General features: G+C 43.0%; 1 protein-coding gene across 7 annotated transcripts in view; it reads right to left on the bottom strand.

Annotated features, from left to right (window-relative positions):
* Window positions 1-255: 255 nt before the first annotated feature.
* The window catches only part of LOC137551098 (solute carrier family 49 member A3-like), a 214069-nt gene continuing 190211 nt past the window's right edge, over window positions 256-24113 (bottom strand). For 6 of the 7 annotated variants that reach the window (XM_068271317.1, XM_068271321.1, XM_068271319.1 and 3 more), the window contains 8 exons: window positions 18848-19067; window positions 18557-18633; window positions 18326-18463; window positions 16611-16727; window positions 14576-14728; window positions 10775-10932; window positions 6102-6214; window positions 256-1078 (listed from right to left, as the gene is read on the bottom strand). In XM_068271317.1, coding sequence (XP_068127418.1) covers window positions 930-1078; window positions 6102-6214; window positions 10775-10932; window positions 14576-14728; window positions 16611-16727; window positions 18326-18463; window positions 18557-18633; window positions 18848-19067 — 1125 coding nt within the window. In that variant the 3' untranslated portion in view covers window positions 256-929. Of the gene's footprint in view, window positions 1079-6101; window positions 6215-10774; window positions 10933-14575; window positions 14729-16610; window positions 16728-18325; window positions 18464-18556; window positions 18634-18847; window positions 19068-24113 lie in introns of those variants that run through there. The other variant, XM_068271323.1, reaches the window with a different exon arrangement.

Here is a 24113-nt window from a genome sequence, read left to right as displayed (position 1 = left end):
CCGCACTTGTACCTATGAAGACTGCGCAGCCGTGGCAATCCTGGCGGCCATCTTATGCGGGGAAAGCCAGCCCGACCCGTGGTGTGGGGTCGGAATGCTACCTGGGGCTGCCTACATGTAAATAAACTGCGCGGAATGGAAGGGAGGGCGCGGATGGCGTCCTCCATAGAACAAGATTGCACACAAGTATTCATTTTTATTTCACTTTTTCACCTCGTAAGTCCTTTAAGACTACACTTAAGTACTTTACTGCAAAAATATGAAAATCTAATGTTGAAGAATAAAGTGGACAAAAATAGAATTATTTCAAAAAACTTACATTTTCATACAGGAAGGATTATGAATATTCAGTACTTCCCTTCTGCTTTTTGAAACTACAAAATTAAGTAAACTGGTTATCTTTGGGGTTTGCTAGGCTGCCAAGTTCAAATTTTGCGTAAAATCAAATGAACTAAAATGTACTATAACTATTATAGTACACAAATGTGTTTGTAATTTAATAATAAAAAAATGCATTTCCAGTTCAGTTTGCAGCCAGGTATGAATTTACCTGAGCTGTCTGTACTACAATAGAGTACAGTTTGTGTTTAGGGTTGTAATGTATTTTCCTTTCTCTGCGTCAGTAAGCTCCACAAAACAGGAGACATTATTAATTCTTATTCACACCTGCACTAGCAGAGACTGGCACTCTGGCAGCACCACTGCCATTTGTGACAGATTACAATAGTCTCCGGGTGGAGAGCTATGCCTTTCTGTGCTCAGAATTTAAGTAAACTGTTTAAAATAGTGTTTGGTATTAATTCCAGGACTGTGTAGGGCCTAGCTCAAGTGGTAGATTAATTCTCAACAAACGTGAAGTTTTACTTCAAGCTTAACCAACCATGTGTCTTGTAGCCTTAGTAGTCCAGATTATGAAACCACATCAGAAATCACGTTTGTGGCAAGCTGTCCTCAAGAACGCCAGGAACCTCTTGCACGGAGTTGGTTTCTGCTGTTAATCTTTTGTAGCTTGTATGAAAAAAGATGATAAATACACAGGCTCCCACGCAGCACAGACCAGCCATTACTAATGTCGGAACTGTTTAAAAAGAAAGACACAAATCATTAACAACTGAAGTAGACAAACTACCACTTTATATTACAATCAGGCCTCTTTGCTATGAGGCAGCAAGTAGAAGATCTCACAGGCACTTCCCTTAGGATTCATGGTAAGATTTATTTTAGATTTATTTTTTTTAAAGAAAAACTAAAATGGGGACAATGGAATGTTTTCTCCATTTTATGCTACGGAGTTCCTATGTTATCTATAGCATCCATTCAGATTTGTCTGTTTTAAACACCTTTATTTAACCCACAACCAAATAAGGACCTGCAGAAATTATATGGACACTGCAGAAGTTGTGGGTGCCTTCGGAAACATTGAAAGCCTATGGGAATGGACAGTGTCTGTTCTCACCAGACTTTTCCCTATCTGTTTGGTTATCTACTTCCCTGTCTTGTCACCTTCAGCCTTTATCTGTCCTGTATGCATCTGCATTATGGGAGGCCAGGCAGCTATCCACTGGATTGAAATGGACCAATTCTCGCCAAGGTTCTTATTGGTCCACCACTCAGTGGGGAGGGAGGATTCCTATTGATCAGTTTCACTGTAATGGATAGCTGCTAGGGCTCCTATCGGTATTGTCACGCTTGTCCCCTAAGACTATGGAGGACCAAACCAGCAGTGTATCAGACCAGATGCACAATGGCGAGCAATGTTACACAAGGTAGAACCTAAACGCACCTTTGTGCAACCATCCAAAGTGTTAACTTAGCCTTAATCACTTCACTACTGCCTCTCAGTGTTTGCAGGTTTTTTTTCACATTTTAGGTGTGACACTTTCTCCAGCAATAGATCTTACATCAACTAATTAACATATACAGTCTATTTGTCTTTTTCCTTTTCTAAGGCTTTCTTTTTAAACCAAATATTTAACCCCATAATGCACCAACACTTTTTTTTCCCTTCATTTTAACACTTTCCGCTCCTGTGTCAGACTATGTCCATCACAATAAAACTTGCTAAAGCTGGATGGCACTGTTGCCAAATAAATCTGGCACAGCGCCATCCTGTACAGATCAGCGTGTTGGATGGTGTCCGATACGGATTGCCGCTGGTCATCACTCCCGCCGCTGCACTTGCCATCTGTTCTGCTGCTCTGCCGAAGTTTGCTCCACCATGGGGCACTGCTGCCAGATCAGGTCCGGCAAGGCATCCCCTTATATCAATGGTTTCTCCAAGCTTTTTAGGCCAGAGAGTCACATTGCCATTCTTGTGATTGCTAGGGGGCCAAACTAGTGACATAAAACACAATGGCACATATGTAATTCACTTCTTCTGAGTTTTCTCCTAGGTTATATTTTCACACCTTGTCATAAAATGCTTTTTAAACCACCAGCAAGCAAAATATACTCAAAATAATGTTATTACTTTCATCAACTTTTGGGTACTTTTTCAATTATTAAATGCTGAAAAGTTATTTTAACCACTTGAGGACCACAGTAGTAATCCCTCCTAAAGACCAGCCTGTCTTTTTCATAATTGGCCACTGCAGCTTTAAGGCCAAGCTGCAGGGCCGCACAACACAGCACACAAGTGATTCCCCCCCTTTTCTCCCCACCAACAGAGCGCTCTGTTGGTGGGGTCTGATCGCTCCCCTTGTGTTTTTTTTTTTTTTTTACAAATATTTATGTTCATATGTTTTTAATATTTTTTTTTTTTACTGTGTCTGGGTTTTGTTTTTTTTTCCAATCCCCTCCCTCCCCCCAGCCGGCCAATCACAGGATCGGCTGTCATAGGCTCCCAGTACAGCGCTGCTGCTAATCGCAGCGATGTACTGTGTAAATAGACGGCGATCACGCAGTCTGACTGTCTCCCGAGCGGCAACAGCTGCTCGGAGACTGAAGACAGGGCGGAGCTCCGCCGCCTGAGAAGGAGATGTGCGCGCAATCTCCTTCAGTAGCTTGCTCCAAAACCTGATGTCAATTGGCGTTAGGCGGTCCTGGGGCTGCCACCGCGGCCACACCCACTGGCGTGGAGCAGCCTTAGGCCTTTTTTCCACTAACTGTTGAGCTGTGTACTCAGCAAGCAGTTGCCAGGCAGCAGAAAGCAGTTACCAGGAAGCAGTGAGCAGTTGTGAGAGTTTGAGAGACATTTCACTGCCTGTACACAGTTCGTGGAAAAGAGGCCTTAAGCTGGCCATACACTGGCCCGATTTTCCACCGATCGACAGCAGACTCGATCACTGGGATCGAATCTGCTGTCAAATAGTTCACGCTAAACGCACCCGACCGATTGATTTCCTCCTGATATCAATCGGTTCGTCGATCGCGCCGTGCGGGAAATTACCGTTGATCGCCCGCGGGTAGGAAGTGCGTCGCTTGCGGCGTACGATTCGGGGCATTTCGACGCAGGTATACATTACCTGAGGCTGGCTCCCGGGCATTCCGTCCAGTCACTGCTCCCATCATGTGACACCTCCGGCCTCCTCGTATAACTTCGGCTGTCACGCTAGTAACAGCGGAAGTACAAATAGGCAACTTCCGCTGTCGATGGTGTGATAGCGTAAGTTATATGCGGATGCCGGAGCCAGGAGGTGCCACATGACGGGGACAGCACGCCCGGGAGCCAGCCTCAGGTAATGTATGCCGGGGGGGGGGGAGGACAGACGGCAGCGGCTGCTCAGCAGATTGTGAATCGATTTCAGCCCGAAACCGATTCACAATCTGTTTGCAGTAAAGGCAGCCATACGATCCCTCTCTGATCAGATTCGATCAGAGAGGGATCTGTCTGTTGGTCGATCTGATGGCAAATCGACCAGTGTAGGGCTACCTTAAGAGTAGTTAAAGAGAAGATGAAAATGATCTCCTAGGAGATAACTCAGGAGAAAAAAGTTAATTGTATATGGGCCAATGTTTACTGATTATCCCCAAGTACACTATTTTGTCTAGTATATATATAGTCCCCAGTTAACAAGTTAGGCTGTGAGAGTTATATAGAGGCTGTCGTATTTATTTCCTTTAAACAATACTAGTTGCCCGGAAGCCCTGCTGATCTATTTGGCTGCAGTAGTGTCTGAATAACACCAGAAACAAGCATGCAGTTAATCTTGTCAGATTTGACAATAATGTCAGAAACATCTGATCTGCTGCATGCTTGTTCAGGGTCTATGGCTAAAAGTATTAGAGGCAGAGGATCAGCAGGATAGCCAGGCAACTGATTTTACTTAGAAGAAAATTAAATATGGCAGCCTCCAGATCACTCTCACCTCAGTGGTCCTTTAGGGCCCTTTTACACTTAATCAGTTGCTCTCAGTTAAAACGGAAAGAAAACTGATTTTCAAAGTAAGTCCAATGTTTTCCTATGGCACCTTTCACACTTAACGCGTTTTAACTGAAATCTTCTTCCCAATGTACTGCTATTGAAAAAATGCATACCAACGCGCACTAACGCATACTAACTGATTAAGTGTAAAAAGGCCCTTAGTGTAAAAGGGGCCTTACCCTAATTCTGTTTGAAAGTCACTGTGCTCCATCCCACCAATGTCTCACTCTGTGCCTCATCTTGTCCTTCTTTGCCTCTTCATATGCTTCTTTCCCCCATGTGCATCCTCATGTCCTCTCCATATGCCTCATCCTGCCTCCCTCTATGCTTGCCATCTCCTGTGCCCCTTCCGTACCTACTCTCCTCGCCTCCTCCTGTCCCCCACTGTGCCTGCTTCCCCATGGCCCCTGTTTGCCTCTTACTATCCCCCTCTGTACCTACTCTCACCATGTGCCTCCTCTTTGCCACACTTACTGTGCCTGTCCTAACCCCCCCCCCCCCCCCATGCCTGCTCTCTTCTATGCACCCTCTTTGCCTCCTGCTGTCCCACTCTGTGTCTGCAGATTTCATGCAGGTTGTATGCAACTATTGGACCAATCAGGTGAACTTTACACTGAATTTGAAAATATCACCAAAATGTGTCTCTTCCTTTTACAGGTGGCTACTAAAATGCTCGTACATGCTCTAATTATATTCCATCTTGACCGAAACAACTTAACTGTGTGCCGCATAGCGCCTGGCACTGGCGCGCCTATAGCTGCAAAGCTATAGTCTGCGGGCGCGTACCAGTAATTAATGTCCAAATAGGTTAAGGCCTTCTTTGGAGATGGGATTCGTAAAAACCCATTTCCCTGCCCAGTTCTGAATATGCCAAATGCCAATTCTGTGAACAGACTACATTTAAACATTGCATTTTATATCAAACAAGACTATAGCAAATACCGTAAGAATCATGTTACAAAAATGTGATTGTGGAACATGCTGAGCAAAAAAAAAAAAAAAAAAGTAACATCAAACTCTGTTGATAGGGCACCTGGCGTTGAGTTTCCCATCCAGGGCTGTGGATTTTGTACAAATATCAACCGACTCCAACTCCTCATTTTATGAAACCTCCGACTCCAGGTACCCAAAATGTCTCAGACTCCTCAGTCTAATACTTACCAGGGCTGTGGATTTGGTACAAAAATCACCAGACTCCTCAGGTTATAAAACCACCATCTCTAACTCTAACTCCGGGTACCCAAAATTGCTCCGACTTCAACACCACAGCCCTGTTCCCACAATCATGCTACTTTGCCTAAAAAAAAATAATAAATTAGGGCACAGACTAAATTGTGCTTCAAAATGACTAGTGAAGGAAGTCCGCAAGTCTGTGTTCCAGGAAACGACTTGTGTAGGAACTCCTGATCAAGTACTGTAAAAGTGATTCCTACAACACCGGCTAACCAGGGACTTTGCACATAGATAAAAACAGCTCTGCCTGCTTATACATGTTTGGAGTTTGGTTTTAAAAAAAAGTCTGGCCCTGCATTTTTTTTCAACTATTTAATTACACATGATTATTGTATGCTAGCTAGAGCTGGATTTTCTAGGTTTCATGGTTTCAACTTTCTATCCTATCCCCACTGGACTGGTTGGAAAAGCTACTGACTGAGCACTGTTCACAAATCACGCCTCCACCACTATTCCTGGCCAATGTACAATATTGAACAAACAGTTATGAAAATCTACAACATACTTGACCAATCGTATATTTCAATCTGATCCACACCACAGGAGGACATGCGAGATGCGGCATAAGGCTTGGCAATCATCTGGAACAGCACCATGAAGATTATCCCCTGGACCTGTCTTGGGGAGCAAAAATAGTTCACAGTTAGAGAAGCCAGTTGTTAGCATTTGCTTTTGCAAAAGTAAGTATTACGAAATCATTTGGTAAAATGTTAATATAATTTTATTATAAGAGTGCTTATAATGAGGATCTGATCAATAATACATAAATCTCTATTTTTCCCCATTTTTAAGATATACATGTGTCAACCCAAGTACATACAGTATAAGTTGTAACATCCTGCATATATCAGCAGTGAACTAAAGAGTGTGTGGATCTCTGCTTGAATAATGTGCTTGTACACAGATTCCACCTCTTCTACAATTTTAAATTGTCTTCTTACACTCACTTATACCCCTTTACTGAAGTGTTTATTACCTCTGCAAACACTGACTAAAGGAGTATAGGCTGATGATACTCATTTTCGTATGTAACAAAAAAAGCAGTGACAAGCTTATATTTGATAATCGAGCTAAAATAAGTAATGCAATGACCTTACATTATTGATCAGAGGCATTCTTAACCTCTTGAGGACTGCTGTGTTAAACCCCCATAAAGACCATGCACATTTCCATTAAATTGGCCACTGCAGCTTTAAGGCCAAGCTGCAGGACCGCAAAACACAGCACACAAGTGATTTCTCCCCCCTTTTCTCCCCACCAACAGAGCTCTCTCTTGGTGGGGTCTAATCCCCCTCCTCCCCCCCCCCCATGTTTGTTTGTTTATTTGTGTTAGTTTATTTGTTTTGTTTTTTAAATAAAAAGTGTGTTTTTTTTTTTTCTTGTTGTATACCCCCCCTCCCTCCCCCCGCCGGCCAATCCCTGTGATCAGCTGTCATAGGCTTCAGCCTATGACAGCCGATCACCTCCGTGGCTCAGGAAGGGACAGCCGTGTCACACGGCTGTCCCCAGTACAGCGCTGCTGCTGATCGCATGGCTGTACAGGTAATTAGACGGTGATTACGCCGTCTAACAGTCTCCTGAGCGGCAATAGCCGCTCGGAGACTGAAGAGGGGGCGGAGCTCCACCCTCCGAGAATGAGATGCGCGCGCAATCTCATTCAAAACAGAGCCCCAGGACTTTACGCCAATCAGCGTTAGGCGGTCCTGGGGCTGCCGCCGCGGCGACGCCCATCGGCGTGACACGGTCGGCAAAAGGTTAAAGTGTACCAGAGACGCAATAAAAGAAAAATTTGATACTTAGCCGGGGCTTCCTCCAGCCCCCTAAGCACAGCTGAGTCCCACGCCGTCCTCCATTCAGCTGCAATCATCCCGGGTAACTGGCTAAGTCATGTCAGGAGGTCCGCACATGCGTAGAAGACCCCGACTGACGCGACTTAGCCAGTTACCGAGGCTGAACGGAGGCACGCAGGAGGAAGGCGAGGGACTCAGCGGTGCTTATGGGGCTGGAGGAAGCCCCAGGTGAGTATCAAATCTTTCTTTTATGGCGTCTCTGGTTGTCTTTAACCACTTGCCGACCGCGCACTCATACCTCGCGTCAGCAAAGTGGCAGCTGCAGGACCAGCGACGCAGTTCTGCGTCGTCGGCTGCAGGCTAATTAATCAGGAAGCAGCCGCTCGCGCGAGCGGCTGCTTCCTGTCAATTCACGGCGGGGGGCTCCGTGAATAGCCTGCGGGCCGCCGATCGCGGCTCGCAGGCTAAATGTAAACACAAGGGCGAGGTTCTAACAATGAAATCCCCATACAGAGGCTGGGTCTGCTTATAGAGCCCAGCCTCTGTTGCTATTTAGATTCCCCCAAAGCCCCCCCCCCTGCGCGCTGTGAGACCCCATAATTCACAGCCGCACTGCCGACACTGAGCGTGTCAGCAGCGGCTGAGTTTACCTTTGTAATGCCAGTCTCCGCTCTCCCCCGCCTCCTGCATCGCTCCGGGCGGGGACCGGAGCTCTGCAGGAGGCGGGGGAGAGCAGAGACTGGCGTTACAAAGGTAAACACAGCCGCACAGCGCGGCTGTGATTTATGTGGTCTCGCTGAGTGCAAGGGGAAGTTAGGGGGAATCTAAATAGCAACAGAGGCTGGGCTCTATAGGCAGACCCAGCCTCTGTATGGGGATTTCATTGTTAGAACCTCGCCTCAGGTTCTCTTTATAGAAAACCTGTAACAAGAAAAAGTTCCCCTGGGGGGTACTCACCTTGGGTGGGGGAAGCCTCCGGATCCTATTGAGGCTTCCCCCGTCCTCCTGTGTCCCACAGCGGCGGCGGAAAAGCTCCCGAAACGGCGGGGATGTAAATATTTACCTTCCCAGCTCCAGCACAGACGCAGTATCGGCTCTCCACTCGGAGATGGACAGAAATAGCTGATCGCTGTCGGGCTGCTCTACTGCACACGTGCAAGTCTCCAGCGCCTGCGTAGTAAACCCGATGGAGATCAGCTAATTCTGCCTATCTCCACGATGAGAGCCGCAACAGCGCCCCCACTGGAGCCAGGGAAGGTAAATAAATGTAGCTTGTCAAGCCAGGATTGTCTGAGACTTCGGGGGAGCCAGCGCTGGACTGCCTGCAGCTACAGGGGAGGGGGAAGCCTCATTGGGACCCTGAGGCTTCCCCCTCCCGAGGTGAGTACCCCCCCAGGGGAACTTTTTCTTTGTTACAGAGTCTCTTTAAGAGCTTAGAAGTTGTTAAACTAATATGGCCAAAGGATAAGCTTGAATACAGGATCCTAGAAGAAACTCAAGACTGCAGCCTCTATATCTCCTATTTACTCCTTAAAGTGAACCTAAGATGAAGCAATACAAAAGTATTATACATACCTAGAGCTTCCTCCAGCCCCCTTCAGGCTGATCGGTCCCTTGCTGTCCTCCTCAGCCACCTGGATTCTCCGCTATGGCTCCCGGTAATTCGGCCTGTCAGGGTGTAGTGCGCATGCGCGTCCTAGCCGCGGGAGTGTGACGGGAGTGTGACGGGAGTGTGCATGACCAGACTGCGCTAACTGGCTGAATTACCGGGAGCCATAGCAGAGGATCCAGGTGGCGGAGGAGGACGGCGAGGGACCGATCAGGCCAAAGTGGGCTGAAAGAAGCCCCAGGTATGTATAAAACTTTTGCATTGCTTCGTCTCAGGTACCCTTTAACCACTTGACCACTAAAGGTTTTTACCCATTTAGGACCAGAGCAATTTTCACCTGTCAGTGCTCCTCCCATTCTTTCGCCAATAACTTAATCACAACGACTTGATCTATATCTTGTTTTTTCCATCACCAATTAGGCTTTCTTTGGGTGGTACATTATGCTAAGAATTATTTTATTCTAAACACATTTTAATTGGAATAATAAGAAAAAAAAAATTGAAAAAAAAACATTTTTCAGTGTTCGGCCATTAAATTATAGTGTTAAAATAAAACCTTCTATTGTGGATAAAACCCACACATTTTATTTGCCCATTTGCCCCGGTTATTGCAACGTTTAAAATATTTCCCTAGTACAATGTATGGTGTGGTGCCAATATTTTATTAGGAAATAAAGGTGTATTTTTTCAGTTTTGCGTCCCCATCACTATTTATAAGCTCACAAATTGAAAAAAAAATACAGTTTATATATCCTCTTCACATGCCTATTAAAAAAGTTCAGTCCCTAATGCAACTGTTTATATATATTTTTTGTATGATATATATTTGGGTACCATGGGGGAGTTTGGGAAGGAAATTGTAAATTTTTGTTAATTTTAGATGTAAATGTAGGTATTTTTATTAAATCAAATGCTTTTTGATGTAGTTTTACTATTTGGCCACAAGATGTCCTCAGTCATAATTTCCGATTCACCTAGAGCAGTGTTTCTCAACATTTTATTGGTATGTACCCCTTTTAAAACCCTGTACTCACCAAGTACCCCCTAGCATAGTAAACATTATCACAAGTACCCCTTGACAAATATATATTTAAAGCTAGTACATGATAATTGGTTCTAAACCATTTCCAAGTCTTTACTATTGCTTTTAAATAGCTAAAACACTAATTTGGTGTTGTTTAAATAGGATTTATCATTTTCTACAACTCTAAATTTGTTATTCTTGGTTAAGTATATAAAGCCAGAGTACCCCCTGGAACCATCAGAAGTACCCCCTGGGGTACGCGTACCACATGTTGAGAACCTAGGACCTAGAGTAAGGACGTGTATCCAAAGTAATGCGTGCACAGTAACAACGGTAAGATACAATGAATGCAGGCGTCTCACAGCAGCCGCCATGTGCCCAAATTTCCCCTAATGCCGCTAAATGCAGCTTCTAACATAGGCGCCTATGGTGGCGCCGTTTTTTCCATAAGGGCTCCAGCACCCTTTTTACCTGCTTCAATTTTAGAAAGGTGCTTATATAGCACTGACTTCATTTGCAGCCCTTTACATAGTCTATAGTCATGTCACTGACTGTCCTAACAAGAGCTCACAGTCTAATCCTTACCATAATCATAGTCCGGAGTAGACCCAGTCTTGTTCAAAAGCATAAAACATTCATAGAACACACTTCTCACTTCTGCTTTAGAGCACAGGATCTGTTATTGTCTTCATTTTTTTATATGAACATGTAATGAAAGCTGTTGATGAAGAATATAAAGATAACCATTCACTTACCCAGAAATAAAGGCCAGACCTGTTGAACTCCCTTCTCCAACTGGATAGGAACACTCTACTGCAAGCTCCATACTAATTGGATATAGGGCAAACCCAAAAAAGCCCATCAAGGAACATACGGATGCCAACAAAAACGGCTGATCCCTCAGATTGGATACCTGTATGAAAACAAAGCCTCTGGTCATTGACAAAACTATGGAAGCATCTCTGTGCTCATAAGCTCAATGTGAGCAAATTGTGATTCATTTAGTTTGCCACCACATATCCTACTTTTCAGTGAATGCTGTTTTCTCTCAGAAATTGTTCCCAACGATCTATGCATCACAGCATAAAGCTGGCCATACAGGCATCAATTTTACCAGCAGAATCGATTACCAGTATTTACCAGTGTTGGTGATGTCTCTAACCACACATCAACTATGTATGTATCTATCAGTATGTGTATTGCTGGATGTCCTGATTTTGAACATCTTATGCATCTATGCACTCCACTATGTTTATTATGTACAGCAGAACGGAAGATGTTGGCACTATATAAATAATAATTTATTGGCTCGGTATCCACAGATTTCTCCTGATACCTGGTCTTTGGGTTCCTCTGAGTCTTCCAACTAGCCTAACTCTAGATTTACTCCATGCTATTTTGCTAACCATAGACTTCTACTGCTCTGCCCTGTCTAACCCTAACCTCTTTTCTGTGCTGAAACTAATAACCTTTCCTTGTCACTAACCTGAACCCAAATAACCACTTGGGCTAAATAATTAGCACCTTATGTCCATCCAATGCATAGCCCCAACCTCGACCTTTACCCCCATGCCTAACCCTAACCTTTACTCTTTAACTATGCATAACCTTAATTAATTATATACTAACATGATACTTTCTCCTAATGAATGAACCTAGGCCAACTGTAACTTTCCCTTAAAGAGACTCTGTAACAAAATTTTCAGCCTTATTTATTCTATTCTATAAGTTCCTATACCTGTTCTAATGTGGTTTGTCTTACTGCAGCCTTTCCTAGTTGCACAGTGGCTGTATTATCTCTGTTATATAATCTAATCTTCTTTCCTTTGACAGCTTTGTCGGGCTCAGGCAGGAATGTGCTGCTCTGCTTGTGATAGGTAGAAGCTATACACACCCTCTCCACGCCCCCTGCAGGCTCTGTATGAGTCACAGACTGAGCTTCTCTCAGCCTATCACATGCTGGTTAGCAGCCATGTTTTTTGTTTGTAAACACTGCCTAAAACTGGCAATTACAAGCCAGGATTACAGCAGGGAGTAGCAGAAACAGCACAGAGGGGCAATGGAGAACATAATTAATAGAATGGTATGCTTTTTATTGTAAGAAGTTTAGAGTACAGATTCTCTTTAATGGTCTGCAGAACTGTCAGTGGAACCTTTCCTTGCCACATCAACCTAAAGGTTCATGATTCTTACCTATTGCATCATGTCTAATAATATTCCTATTGGCTGCTAAATTTCCCAGCTTCTTTGGAGAGAATCAGGACAATTTTTCTTATCCCAACAGCAGCCCCCTCTTAAAGAGTAACTGTCAGGCTGCAAAAGCTAATTTAAACCTCTATTCTCCTGTGTTAAACAGTTTAGAAGGAAGCCAAAAAGGCAATACTGAAGTTAAAAATCTCTCTTACTTTTGATGTGTGCTGACAGCAAGGCTCTGTATTCCCAAGCTCTTAAAAGGACGAGAGGCTGCATAACATACTGCAAAGCATTCTGGGGCCCTCCCCTCGGCTGCTAGTGAGAAGTTACAGGCTCAAGTTACAACAGCATGTAATGCTGGGCTGCTCACAGCACTGATAAATCTCCGGGCAGAGTACACTGCAGGAGTCCGCTATTGTTCCTAGCCACAAGGCTAATTAATATTCACTGCACAGTAGTGTTATTCATTACGTGCTTTTTTTGTGAGTGGACTCATCAGGAAGCAGGGAGGATATGACATCACAATTGGCTTCATAGGAGACAGACAAACATGGAACCTGCCATGAGCTGTCCGGAGCACCATTCTCTACAAATACTATATAAAGATTCTGTGAAGTACAAACGTGGACAGTGAAATGCATATGTAATGTAAGTACAGCCAATATTTATATGTGTTTATTTTCTCTGAGACCTTATACCTAACAGCTCCTCTTTAAGGGCCTATTTTGACTTACCTCTTCTCAGTCACTGCATAACAGATTTTACTTGTGATGTATGCTGACTCAGGAGCAGGGTGAAGAAAGGAAAAACAAGGACTGCTAAAACAAGAGGTGTACAGGAAGTGGTGACAGGGAGATCTTGCCACCAAGTAGAAAAGCAGCTGTGCCAAGCAGTAGAGTAAATAAACCTAAGACTGGGATCAGAAGAAACCCCATAATTCCAGGAACAGCCGCACTGCAGGTCTAATAAAGGAGAGGAGGAACTGAAGGCAGTCAGAGGCAAGAACGACTGAAAGTGAATGAGAGGGTTGATGCTACACAGGAACAAACCGGCTACAGAAGAGGGTAGGAATGAAGGCAATAGAAGAAGAGTGGACATTGAGGAATGTAGACAGATCACGACACACAGGTAGAGACTGGTAGAATGCATAGAGTGAAAATATGTTTAGCAGTCTGTGCTAGAATAGACCTGTATAGTGGAACACAGACAGTATACTGTGTATACTGCATGCATTGTAGAGACAAGACCATAGGATCACGGAGAGATCAGAAGAGGGTTCAGGAGCATGCGGGTATACAGACAATAATGCAGAAGTTGGAGTAAAGGAGTTCAGTTAAAGAGAAACCGTGACCAAGAATTGGACTTCATACCAATCAGTGGATGATACCCCCCCCCCCCCCCCCCTTTCTTATGAGAATTCTTTTCCGTTTCACAAACCGATCATCAGGGGACTCTGTATGGCTGATATTGTGGTGAAACCCCTCCCACAGGAAACCCTGAGGACCATGGTCCCGGCAGTTTCCAGTCTGTGAACCTCATTGCGTTCTGGGAAATAGCTGTTTACAGCTGTTTCCAACTGCCAAAAAAGCATGCAGCAGCTACTTCCTTGACATCACCTGCAAGCAGTAAAAATGTCACCATGTGATAAATTTTAGAATGTAAATCATGGAGAGGAACACTTTTACAATGGGCAAAAACGGACTAAATCAATTATACAGTACATAACTATTGTAAAAATAAATCATATTTTTCTTACATTATTTTCCCTGGAGTTCCTCTTTAAGGTGAGGTTGTAACTGTGGCAGTGATGCCAGTGGCAAATGGAGAGAGCATAAATAGTGGTTGTGAATGGTGGTCAAATATAAGGGTCTGTTTACTTCAGGTGTCTGAACCTTTATGAAGTCCCTTTATATACCTCCCACAAGAATGATTTTACTTAAGTGCATTGGGTTTGTGCACAATAAGTAGTACTGTAGTTACATAGACCCTGAGTTTCCTAAACTTTACTCAAAGTGCATAACTTGTGTTATGCAGACTACATAGGTGTTACAGCTATTATGCGCATTATATATACACCAATGACATACGTACTAGCTGTAACAATATGTAGTTGTTCTATTATGTCCGATCGGGATTTGATTCGATGCAATGGCAAATCGAATTGAATTGAATCGAATCAGGATCGGACATGTCGGATTTAATCGAATCGTAAATAGAATCGTACAAAGAATCGTATCGTGTAGATTGGGCTTAGGGCACAGTACAGTTCACTGAACCAGGACCATAGTGTCCAATATTCTACATGTATTCTACCTGCTTATTAGCTCACTATAAAGCTGCTAAATGAAAAGTACTATACTTACCACAGCAAATACTGCAAACAGCATTGCTGTTATGCCAAAACATATCTTTACAACTTCTGTGAACTTCTTGGTCCGGTCTACATAGAGGCCACATATCAGAGCACCGATACCTCCAAAGAAAATGAACAGGGCTCCACACAACCCGGAAATATACTAAAAAAAACAAAAACAAACAATATTTCATCAGAATCGCAAAACAAATCATGATACCTTCTAAATGAACTTATGCTTAAATAAAAATGTCTCGGTCTACAACAATGGACTTCGTAACTGGCACCTACTGGTTTAGAACTTCTGAGTTGCCTGGAAGTCTTAAAACTTTAATGTGCTTAGTTATACAAATGCAATGGGGGCTCTGATCCATCACTTCCATTCTTTGCCTGTTTCAGTATTGTTTTCTTCTTTAGAAAGTTGCAGAGGCTTGTTATAATATACTGTATATTGCAGTTATCCCATTTATTAACCAATTCACAGGAATATAGTAAAACAATGTGGTGTTTCCAGTCACATCACCTTCCTTACAACCAGACCATTTTAGCAGGGCCAATTCCTTATGTAACCTTGCTGGATAAATGCCTGTGTGCTGCAGTTTAATAAAAAGCCACAAGGTAAAGATGACTGAAGACTGTTATACTTGTATTTGTAACTCTGGTGTAGCTCTGATGGCTACTAGATTAATCTGCTTCAAGGCTCCGTTTCTTAAAACCAGAGACGAAAATGAAAAAGCCCCAGGTATGTATAAAATATTTTTCCTTTTCCCGTCTCTAGTTTCCTTTAACTAAAATTTCTTTTTTTAGCTAGTAAGCCTTGTCACTATTCTGGACCTAGTCAGAGTCTAAAAAGGCTACAATCAGACTCCTGATCAATCCAATGATGCGGCCTACTCAGAAATATCTGCTTGTTGTGTGCTGGATGAACTTTACAAGGGAAGGCCCCCAATTCTCCCCCCTTGTGCAGTTATGCTTTACCTGACATGCCATTCATCCATGTCCTTGTACTTCTGCATTTGCACAGCCCCATGGTGTGATGCGGTCCACATGCTATATGCCGGTAGTCACGTGGGGCCTGAATGCAGAAATCACATCACATGGGTGGTGGACAGGTAAAGTATAACTGCACGGTACCAGGGGGGACATAAAACAATGGGGGGGAATGCAGGAGGTTCCATTGCGTTCATCACTCATCCTGATATCACGCCCAGTTACCACCGTGCACCCGATTGAGCATGCTGGCCCGTGATTTTCCAGCATGTCCCGAAATTGGTTGCATAGTCGATTGGGCATGCTCTTGGCGGCACCGATTTTTTTCTGATTCAATTATAATTATCGAATCAGATGGTCGATTGGCCGCCAAGTCGAGTGATGTATGGCCAACTTAAGTGGTACAGTTGGTCTTTGAATATATGATGTCAAATAAATATCAGCCACTTTCTGCACCACAAACATTTTAAACCAGAGGCTCAAATGTTCTCAGAAAGGTCAGTCTCTGGCCCACTCCTTAAACAGGAAAGTTGGCAGAAGAAAATAACAATAGCCTCAATTCACTAAGATCATGCTGGAGATAATAAGGCAAGATAAAATGTACCTACACACAGTGAGAGAGTTATGTTATCTCTTCATTCCTTAAGTTACCTCCTCTGTAGTTAAGTTACCTCCTCTGTAGTTATTTTCACACGCAGTTAATTAACAGCCTGTGTTTAACTCTGAAGTTATTTTAAGGATTGGAGAGTTAACTTAAAGACAGAAGAGTTAACTTTAGGTTTGCCTGAGGTAAAATGTTTCCTGAATACTACATGCCTTATCACCATGGTAACAACTCTAGAAACGTTATTAAAGACAGGAGATAAGCTTAGTGAATTGAGGACAATGTTAGGGCAGTCTCCTTACTAAAGTGTGAGATGCTCTGAACAGATCTGTGCACGAAGTTGGGCTTTTTTTCCTTACAGAATACATATAAACTGAGTGCAAGAGTTGCTGAGCCCTGGGCTGTCTCTCTGCAGACAGGTTAGAACATGACCAGTGATTGGGGTACTTACATTTGGATACCCTCTGAAGCACAAGATTTGTTCCAGAAATGCAGAAAATGCTGTGAAAATTCCCAGTCCAGCTCCAAAGCAAATCATTAGGATGATGTAGGCTTTATTTCTCATAAGCTGCAAAACATAAACACATAAATGTCAAAATAGAATTGATACTACAGATATATAAGATTGCAATATAAATAGAACAATTCTGGAATTTAATTCTGACTTATTAAAGCAGAACTCCAGGAAAATGTCTAAGTGAACAGGCTGCACACTTACAGGCAGCACAGTACGGTGCAACACACATTATTATTATTATTTAGTATTTATATAGCACTGACATATTCCGCAGCGCTGTACAGAGTATATATTATATAAACCGGAGTACCCGGAGGAAACCCACGTAGACACGGGGAGAACATACAAACTCCTTGCAGATGTTGACCTGGCTGGGATTCGAACCGGGGACCCAGCGTTGCAAGGCAAGAGCACTAACCACTACGCCACCGTGCTCACATGAGGGGTGATTAGAGGATAGTTACACGTTCATCACAAATTATCACATGCAGGCTGCTGATGAAATTACTCTAAATCTGTCCATGTTAATCATCAAATCCGCACAGCTGCATTGCTTTGTTACTGTGTACCCTTATCCCTTCAAGATGGAGAACACTGGAAAGCATAAGTGATCCAGCAAACTTGGACAGTAGTTTTTAAACAAGGTATACAATATTAGTTTGCTGAAGTTTGCAACTTTTGTCTGGGTCATATCAGAATATAGTGATTGTTGTAAGTCTAATGCTAGGTACACAATGCAATTTTCCCTCAGATCAAAAATTCTAGACATGTCTGATCTGCTCCCTATCGATAATGGGATCAATTTTGTGGAGCACTGATCTGAAAATCAATCCAGTTATCAATTGGGAGCAAATCAGACATGTTGGAAATTATCTATTCAACCTGTCGATCTGACAGCAAATTGCACCATGTGTACTTAGCATTAGGCATTCATTTGCCCTACTGCAGTTTTTTGCAGCACCCACTTTAATAAACCCAAGACAACCTGCATTAAAGTGAACCTCCGGACTAAAAATCGACTCAGCAGCACTGAAAAGGCCTGGTGTTTCTTTAACAGTTTCACAGCATCAGAACTGTGTTTCTCTTATACAAGCCTCATTTTTAGCTGCACAGAAGAAAACTGCCCGGGCTTTTTCCCCCTGATGCTGTGCAAAGCATGATGGGATTTCTGATGTTGTTGTTCTCTTTCTGCTGTTTTGGTACAAATTTTTTTTTTTTTTTACATTTTGAATTTGACATTTGAAGCCTAGCGTGTGCAGCTGGGAGGGGTTATCAGGTCACAGGACAGTTGGAACTGTGTCTCCTGCTCCTTGTCACCTCCTTTCAACCAAAAAGATGGCTGCCCCCATGACAAAGATGGCAGCTCCCATGAATAACAAACATTTGCCTGTTCTTTTAAAACAGGGTGGGTAAGAGATTATATTACCTATCCTAATTCACATAACTAATGTAACTTGATGACAGTATGTTTGTTTAGGCTGAAGTTCCCCTTTAATTAAAAAAAAAAGAAAAAAAAGAAAAAAAAAAGTGTAGGTGCTTGCTATCTGAAAATGTACATATTTTTATGTGTCACAATGCATGCATTTTTTTTTCAATTGTCAGGTGTAAAACTAGCCCAAGATGGCATTAGAACATGGTTTAATGCTTACCTGTTTTAAGCCAGCAAAGAATGGTTCAGAGGAGGAGTTAACTGCACTGGCTGATGGCGGTGTGGGAGGGGCTTTAGTAGAAATTCCTGCTGTAGCTAGTACACAGGCAAATACGGCAGGCGTGCCATAGAGTCCAAGCTGCAAATGTAAGAATAGAGGATAACATTTAATATTATGCTGTATGTGTTACAGATCGCTTCCAAATAAAGAAAACAAAACAATTTTACTTACTAATATTGGAACATAATCCACTTTTGAAGCAATAACTGGTGACAGTATATTGGCTAAAAATATGCCGAATGGGTTTGCTATTTAAAAAGGGAAATAAAAATGCATGTAAATAGTGTAAAGGAATACCTTTGAACTATAATTTCTAGCAGTAAGTGCTTAGGTCCTGATTAACTAAGAAGTGAAAAAAAAGAACAGGTGGTTAGTTCAGACTACTGCGCTGAATGAGAAATAACTGGGTTAGTTTGCAAAACCCCTTGAAATGTAATGTAACAGAAAGTGAAAAGTACTTACACATGGAAGCAATCATGTTTGCTGTAGCCCGCTGATGTTCTGGGAACCACACCGCAGCAAGTTTCGCAGGTACAAACAGAACAAGAGGCTGGGCCACTGCACAAAGGCTCTGGCCCACAAATAAGTAAAACAAGGGACTCTGGCCCATATTTAAGACTGATACCACGCTGAGACAACGTATGACGCTACCAAACACGTTCAGCCAGGAACTGAGAATCACCTGCAAGACAAAGAATTACAGGATGCTTAAAGTCACACACTGAAGCGGTAAAAAAAACCTTATGATATAATAAATTGTATGTGTAATACAGCTAAGAAATAGAACATTAGTATCAAAGAAAGAATTAAGAAACAGGAAGAATTAAGAAACTTCAGTTATCTATGCAAAAGAACTTTTCTGAGTGACAGTCCTGTTTTCTGAAGCACTTATACATCAAAGAAACAGTGAAAGACAACTTCAGATTTTACTGCAGGGAGGTTTGAATGGTCATTAGCTCTGCTCTGTTTCATAGTTTAAAGTAGAGTGTGGTTTGTAAACTGCAAATATGAATGATGCAATGTTATAAAAAAAAAGCTATATAACTAAAAATAAAAAATTATTTGCTACTAATGTTCTATTAATAATCCGTACTACGCATTATCTCATAAGGTTTTTTTTTTATTTTATTTTATTTCAGTGTCACTTTAAAGCACTACTCCAATCACAGAAATGAAACTTTACAGCTTTCAGCAGAAATCCAATGGGCTATTGCTATAGAATAGATTTTAAAGAGGAACTCCAATGAAAATAATGTAATAAAAAAGTGCTTCATTTTTACAATAATTATGTATAAATGATTTAGTAAATGTTTGCCCATTGTAAAATCTTTCCTCTCCCTGATTTACATTCTGATATTTATCGCATGGTGACATTTTTACTGCTGGCAGGCAAGGTCAGTGGAAGGAAATGCCGATCGCTTTATTTAGCATTTGGGACCCAGCTGTAAACAGCTGTTATTTCCCACAATGCAACTAGGCTTCCACAGTGTGATGCCAGAACCATGGTCCTGACATCACACTGTGGGAGGGGTTTCACCATAATATCAGCCATACAGAGCCCCCTGATGATCCGTTTGAGAAAAGGAATATATTTCTCATGGGAAAGGGGGTATCAGCTACTGATTGGGATGAAGTCCAATTCTTGGTTACAGTTTCTCTTTAAGTTGCAAAATCACTATCAGCGCATGATTTTGCAACCACAATGGGCGTCCAGCCTAAGTGAGGTTCACTAGAAGCAATGCCTTGATGTATTGTGTATTCTTATTACTGTATTGCTTCCTTTGATATTCCAATGTCCTCAATACACCTGTAGAATGCTTATTATTTTAAATAACTCATGTATTTTAAACATAACTAGTCTGGCATATAGTGCAATTTCAAATTTGTGTAGATTATCGATTTATATAGCTTTTATCATGCAATCATCTTCCATAGAACTGTACATAATAAAAACGAAAGCACTATTAATACGATTCTGATATAAATATGACAGAAAATAGCAGCAGCTAAATATAGAATAAATATGTAAATTATAGCTCTGATGCTACTGGAAACATCAAACTATCAATCCAGGAAATCTCGGTATCCTCCCTACCAAGGTTGTAAATTATACCAGTAATGCAAGACATGCCTGTTATCCAACAAACACTTTGTCTGCAGTTAATAAGAGACTTAAATGTGTTTCCCGCCTCAATGCTACAATGGCCAAGGAAACGATGGCCAGTTTTGTTTGGTACAGAAGTTTAAATTCAGCATCTAATCAGGTTTATTGTAGTCAGACCAGCAGAAACTGAATATTGTACAAGTTAGCCATCATTTAAAGCATATGATACCATTTACAGGGGCGTAGCAATAGAGGGTTGCAGAGGTTGCAACCGCATCGGGGCCCTTGGGCCAGTGGGGCCCCGAAGGGCCCTCCCTCAACTACAGTATTAGCTCTCTCTTGGTCCTGTGCTCATAATAATCACTTCTATAGATACATGGAATGGTAGTAATCATTGACAAACTGTTCCCCATCCCCTTCTTGCACCTCTGACACTGTAGTTGCCATTAGCAGGTTTTGGTGCGCCGCATCAATTGTTAAGTATAGAGTACTTGGGGGGCCCCATTGTAAAATTTGCACCGGGGCCCACAGCTCCTTAGCTACGCCACTGTTTACAAACAACATTTTAGATTGTTTTCAGCAAAATGATCATTCCTGATCGTGATGTCCAGAAACCCAAAGAGTGCATTGGTGTCCCTAAAGTTGCTGGCCTCCCATACATCCTGTTGTTCTCTTATATATATATATATATATACACTATTGGGCAGCACAGTGGCGTAGTGGTTAGCGCTTTCGTCTTGCGCTGGGTCCCTGGTTCGAATCCCAGTCAGATCAACTTCTGCAAGGAGTTTTTATGTTCTCCCCGTGTCTGTGTGGGTTTCCTCCAGGCGCTACAGTATCCTCCCACATTCCAGAAAAACATACAGATAAGTTAATTGGCTTCCCCCTAAAAATTTACACTGGACTACAATATGTAAACTACTCGAAACATACTGTACATAGACATAGGACTATGGTAGGGACTAGATTGTGAGCTCCTCCGAGGGACAATTAGTGACAATATATACTCTGTACAGTGCTGCGGAAGATGTCAGCTGTATATAAATACTAAATAACCACTACCCTTGTTTGTGTATCCAGTAATTAATGTGGACCTGAACTTGCACAGGACACGTGGCAAACACAGAGAAATGCACTGTGTGTTTTATGCTGGGAATACACGGAGCGATAGCATCAGCGGCTCGATTGATAATATCCGACAGGTCCGATGACCGCGCAGATCGATTCCCCGCTCAATACCCGCGGGCGGACAATAGCGGGGAATCGAGCGGAAGATAAGGAAGCGCCCACGGGGACGAGCGGGAATCGATCCGGGCGTGCGCAGCGGGAGTCGATCCGGCGGCTAATCGAGCCGCCGGATAACTCCGTGTATTCCCAGCATAAAAGATTATATTCTGTCTAATTCCCCCTTATCTTAAAGTAATCAGAAGTGTTATTTGATCTCTTCCGCTCGTCCGCGCGGATCGATACCCGCTTGTCCCCGCGGGCGCTGCTAATCAGCCGCTCGTTTCTTCCCATTGTTCTCCCCGCCGGTATCGAGCGCAGTAACGATCCGGCGGGGTATCGGACAGGTTGGATCTTATCAATCGAGCCATCAACGGCTCGACTGATAAGAATTATCTGACCGTGTATGCCCAGCATTATGCTGGGAATACACCATACAATTTTCTGTTAGACTTACCTGCTGGATAGATAAAGTTCAACATGTTGGAAATGTATCTATCTTACCATCTATCTGCCAAGCAATTAGGCATTGTCCTACTCAGCAGGAGATAACCAGAAGACAATGCACCAGAGATAATGACCAGTCTCTACAGAAAATAATCTAATTATGCATTCTAACAGAAAATGTATGGTATATTCCCAGCATTAGTTGTGTCAGCACAGAAATTTGGCAGTGCTCTGCAGACACGGCTAATATGGAAACACAGGATGTTAACCCTTTTGCCTGCTTCCATGAAAGCAGGAAGTAAACAGTGCACATTTGTTGCAGGAATTCTGTGAGCTGTAAGAAATGGAAACCAGAGACGTGATAATATAAAAAAGTTTTATACATACCTGGGGCTTCCTCCAGCCCCCTCCGCACAAATCATTCCCACGCCGCCGTCCTCAGCCTTCTCTATCACCGGTACCGGGTCCCATAACTTCAGCCATTTGCAGCAGGTCTGCGCAAAGGCAGTCATTGGAGAGATACGTAGAGGGCGCACTTCTCTTGTGCAGACTGGCAGCGACTGGCTGAAGTTATGGGACTCGGTGCTGGAGAAGGCTGAAGATGGAGGCGTGGGAGTGATCCGTGCGGATGGGGCTGGAGGAAGCCAAAGGTATGTATAAAATCTTTTATATTATGTCGTCTCTGGTAAACTTTAAAGGTTATAATGCTGTTGCTCATCCTTTAGAGCAAAGAGGAAGTTCTGAGTTCAGGTCCGCTTTAACTGCTATTGAAAGTATATCATTCTGCATACTTTTTCATGGCTATAAAAACTGCCTTCTAAATTCAGGTTACATATTGTTTCCTACTTTCTTTTACTTTTTAACAACAAATAATTTTCTGACCTAATGCTTTTCACGCACTGGGTTGAATTAGTTTAATATACTGGGTTAGATAATTGTAATAAAAGGGGTTTGATATTGTAAGTGTTGAATTATTAACATGAATTTAAACACTGTGTGGCTGTTGGCTGAAATGCACGCCTGCACATTAGAAGGCACAGACTTGTGACATCACAGCCACTTGATACAGCCTTTTAACTTGTGTATTTAAACACTCAACACACCATGACATTAAGAGCAGTTACTGAAAAAAACCTGTGTTTCCATGCATGTAATTCAGAGTACTCTGGCCCTCACTGATAGCAGGCCTGGCTGCCTTACAAACTTGAGTGAAATGCCTCTTCCCACTTCAACTAAGAAGATGACGCTCATGGAAGAGCCCGGCAATCTCTTCTATGAGCGTCATCAGTGGAGCGCACGCATCACCAGTCAGGTGACCCCGGAAGAGGCACTGCACCCGTGCGAGCGGCTGCTCGCAAGGAGCAATTAGGCGGAGAATGCGATCTATTAACCAGGGGACTGCACCATAAGTACGGTATTTACAACTCTGCCTGGCACCCGGCACCCTCCTGACTGACATCCGGCGTATAAGACGACCCCCGACTTTTCAGAAGATTTTTAGGGGTTAAAAAGTCGTCTTATACGCCAGTATATACGGTACCTTTCCTGGTCCCACCCAGTCTCCCTTATAATCTCCATCTCCTAAGAAGCACCGTGGAGGTGCGATACATGTGAGTTCTGTCCATTGCCAGACGTGCGGGGGATTCCCAGTGTGAGTATAGTGACAAGCAGTCTTTGACAGTATAGGCCCCGTTCACATTACAAATGCGGACGGCCATGCGTGCGGAACACAACGCATGCGAACGCACGCCATCTGCGTTTGTGTGCGTTGTGTGGCTGGTCCCATCACTGAAAAGTGAATGGGACAGCTAAGCGTTTTTGCAAAAAAATGCGTGCAGCATGCGTTTCTGGACCGCACAGGCCCGGAACGCATGCAGTGTGAACATCAGGCAGTGCACTGTCTGATGTCGTGCGTGTCAGCCTCCCGCACGCGTTTCCAAAACGCGGCTGGAA

This window comes from Hyperolius riggenbachi, chromosome 1 (genome assembly GCF_040937935.1).
Source record: "Hyperolius riggenbachi isolate aHypRig1 chromosome 1, aHypRig1.pri, whole genome shotgun sequence".
NCBI classification, from domain to species: Eukaryota; Metazoa; Chordata; class Amphibia; order Anura; family Hyperoliidae; genus Hyperolius; species Hyperolius riggenbachi.
This window is presented reverse-complemented; position numbering and strand designations above follow the sequence as displayed.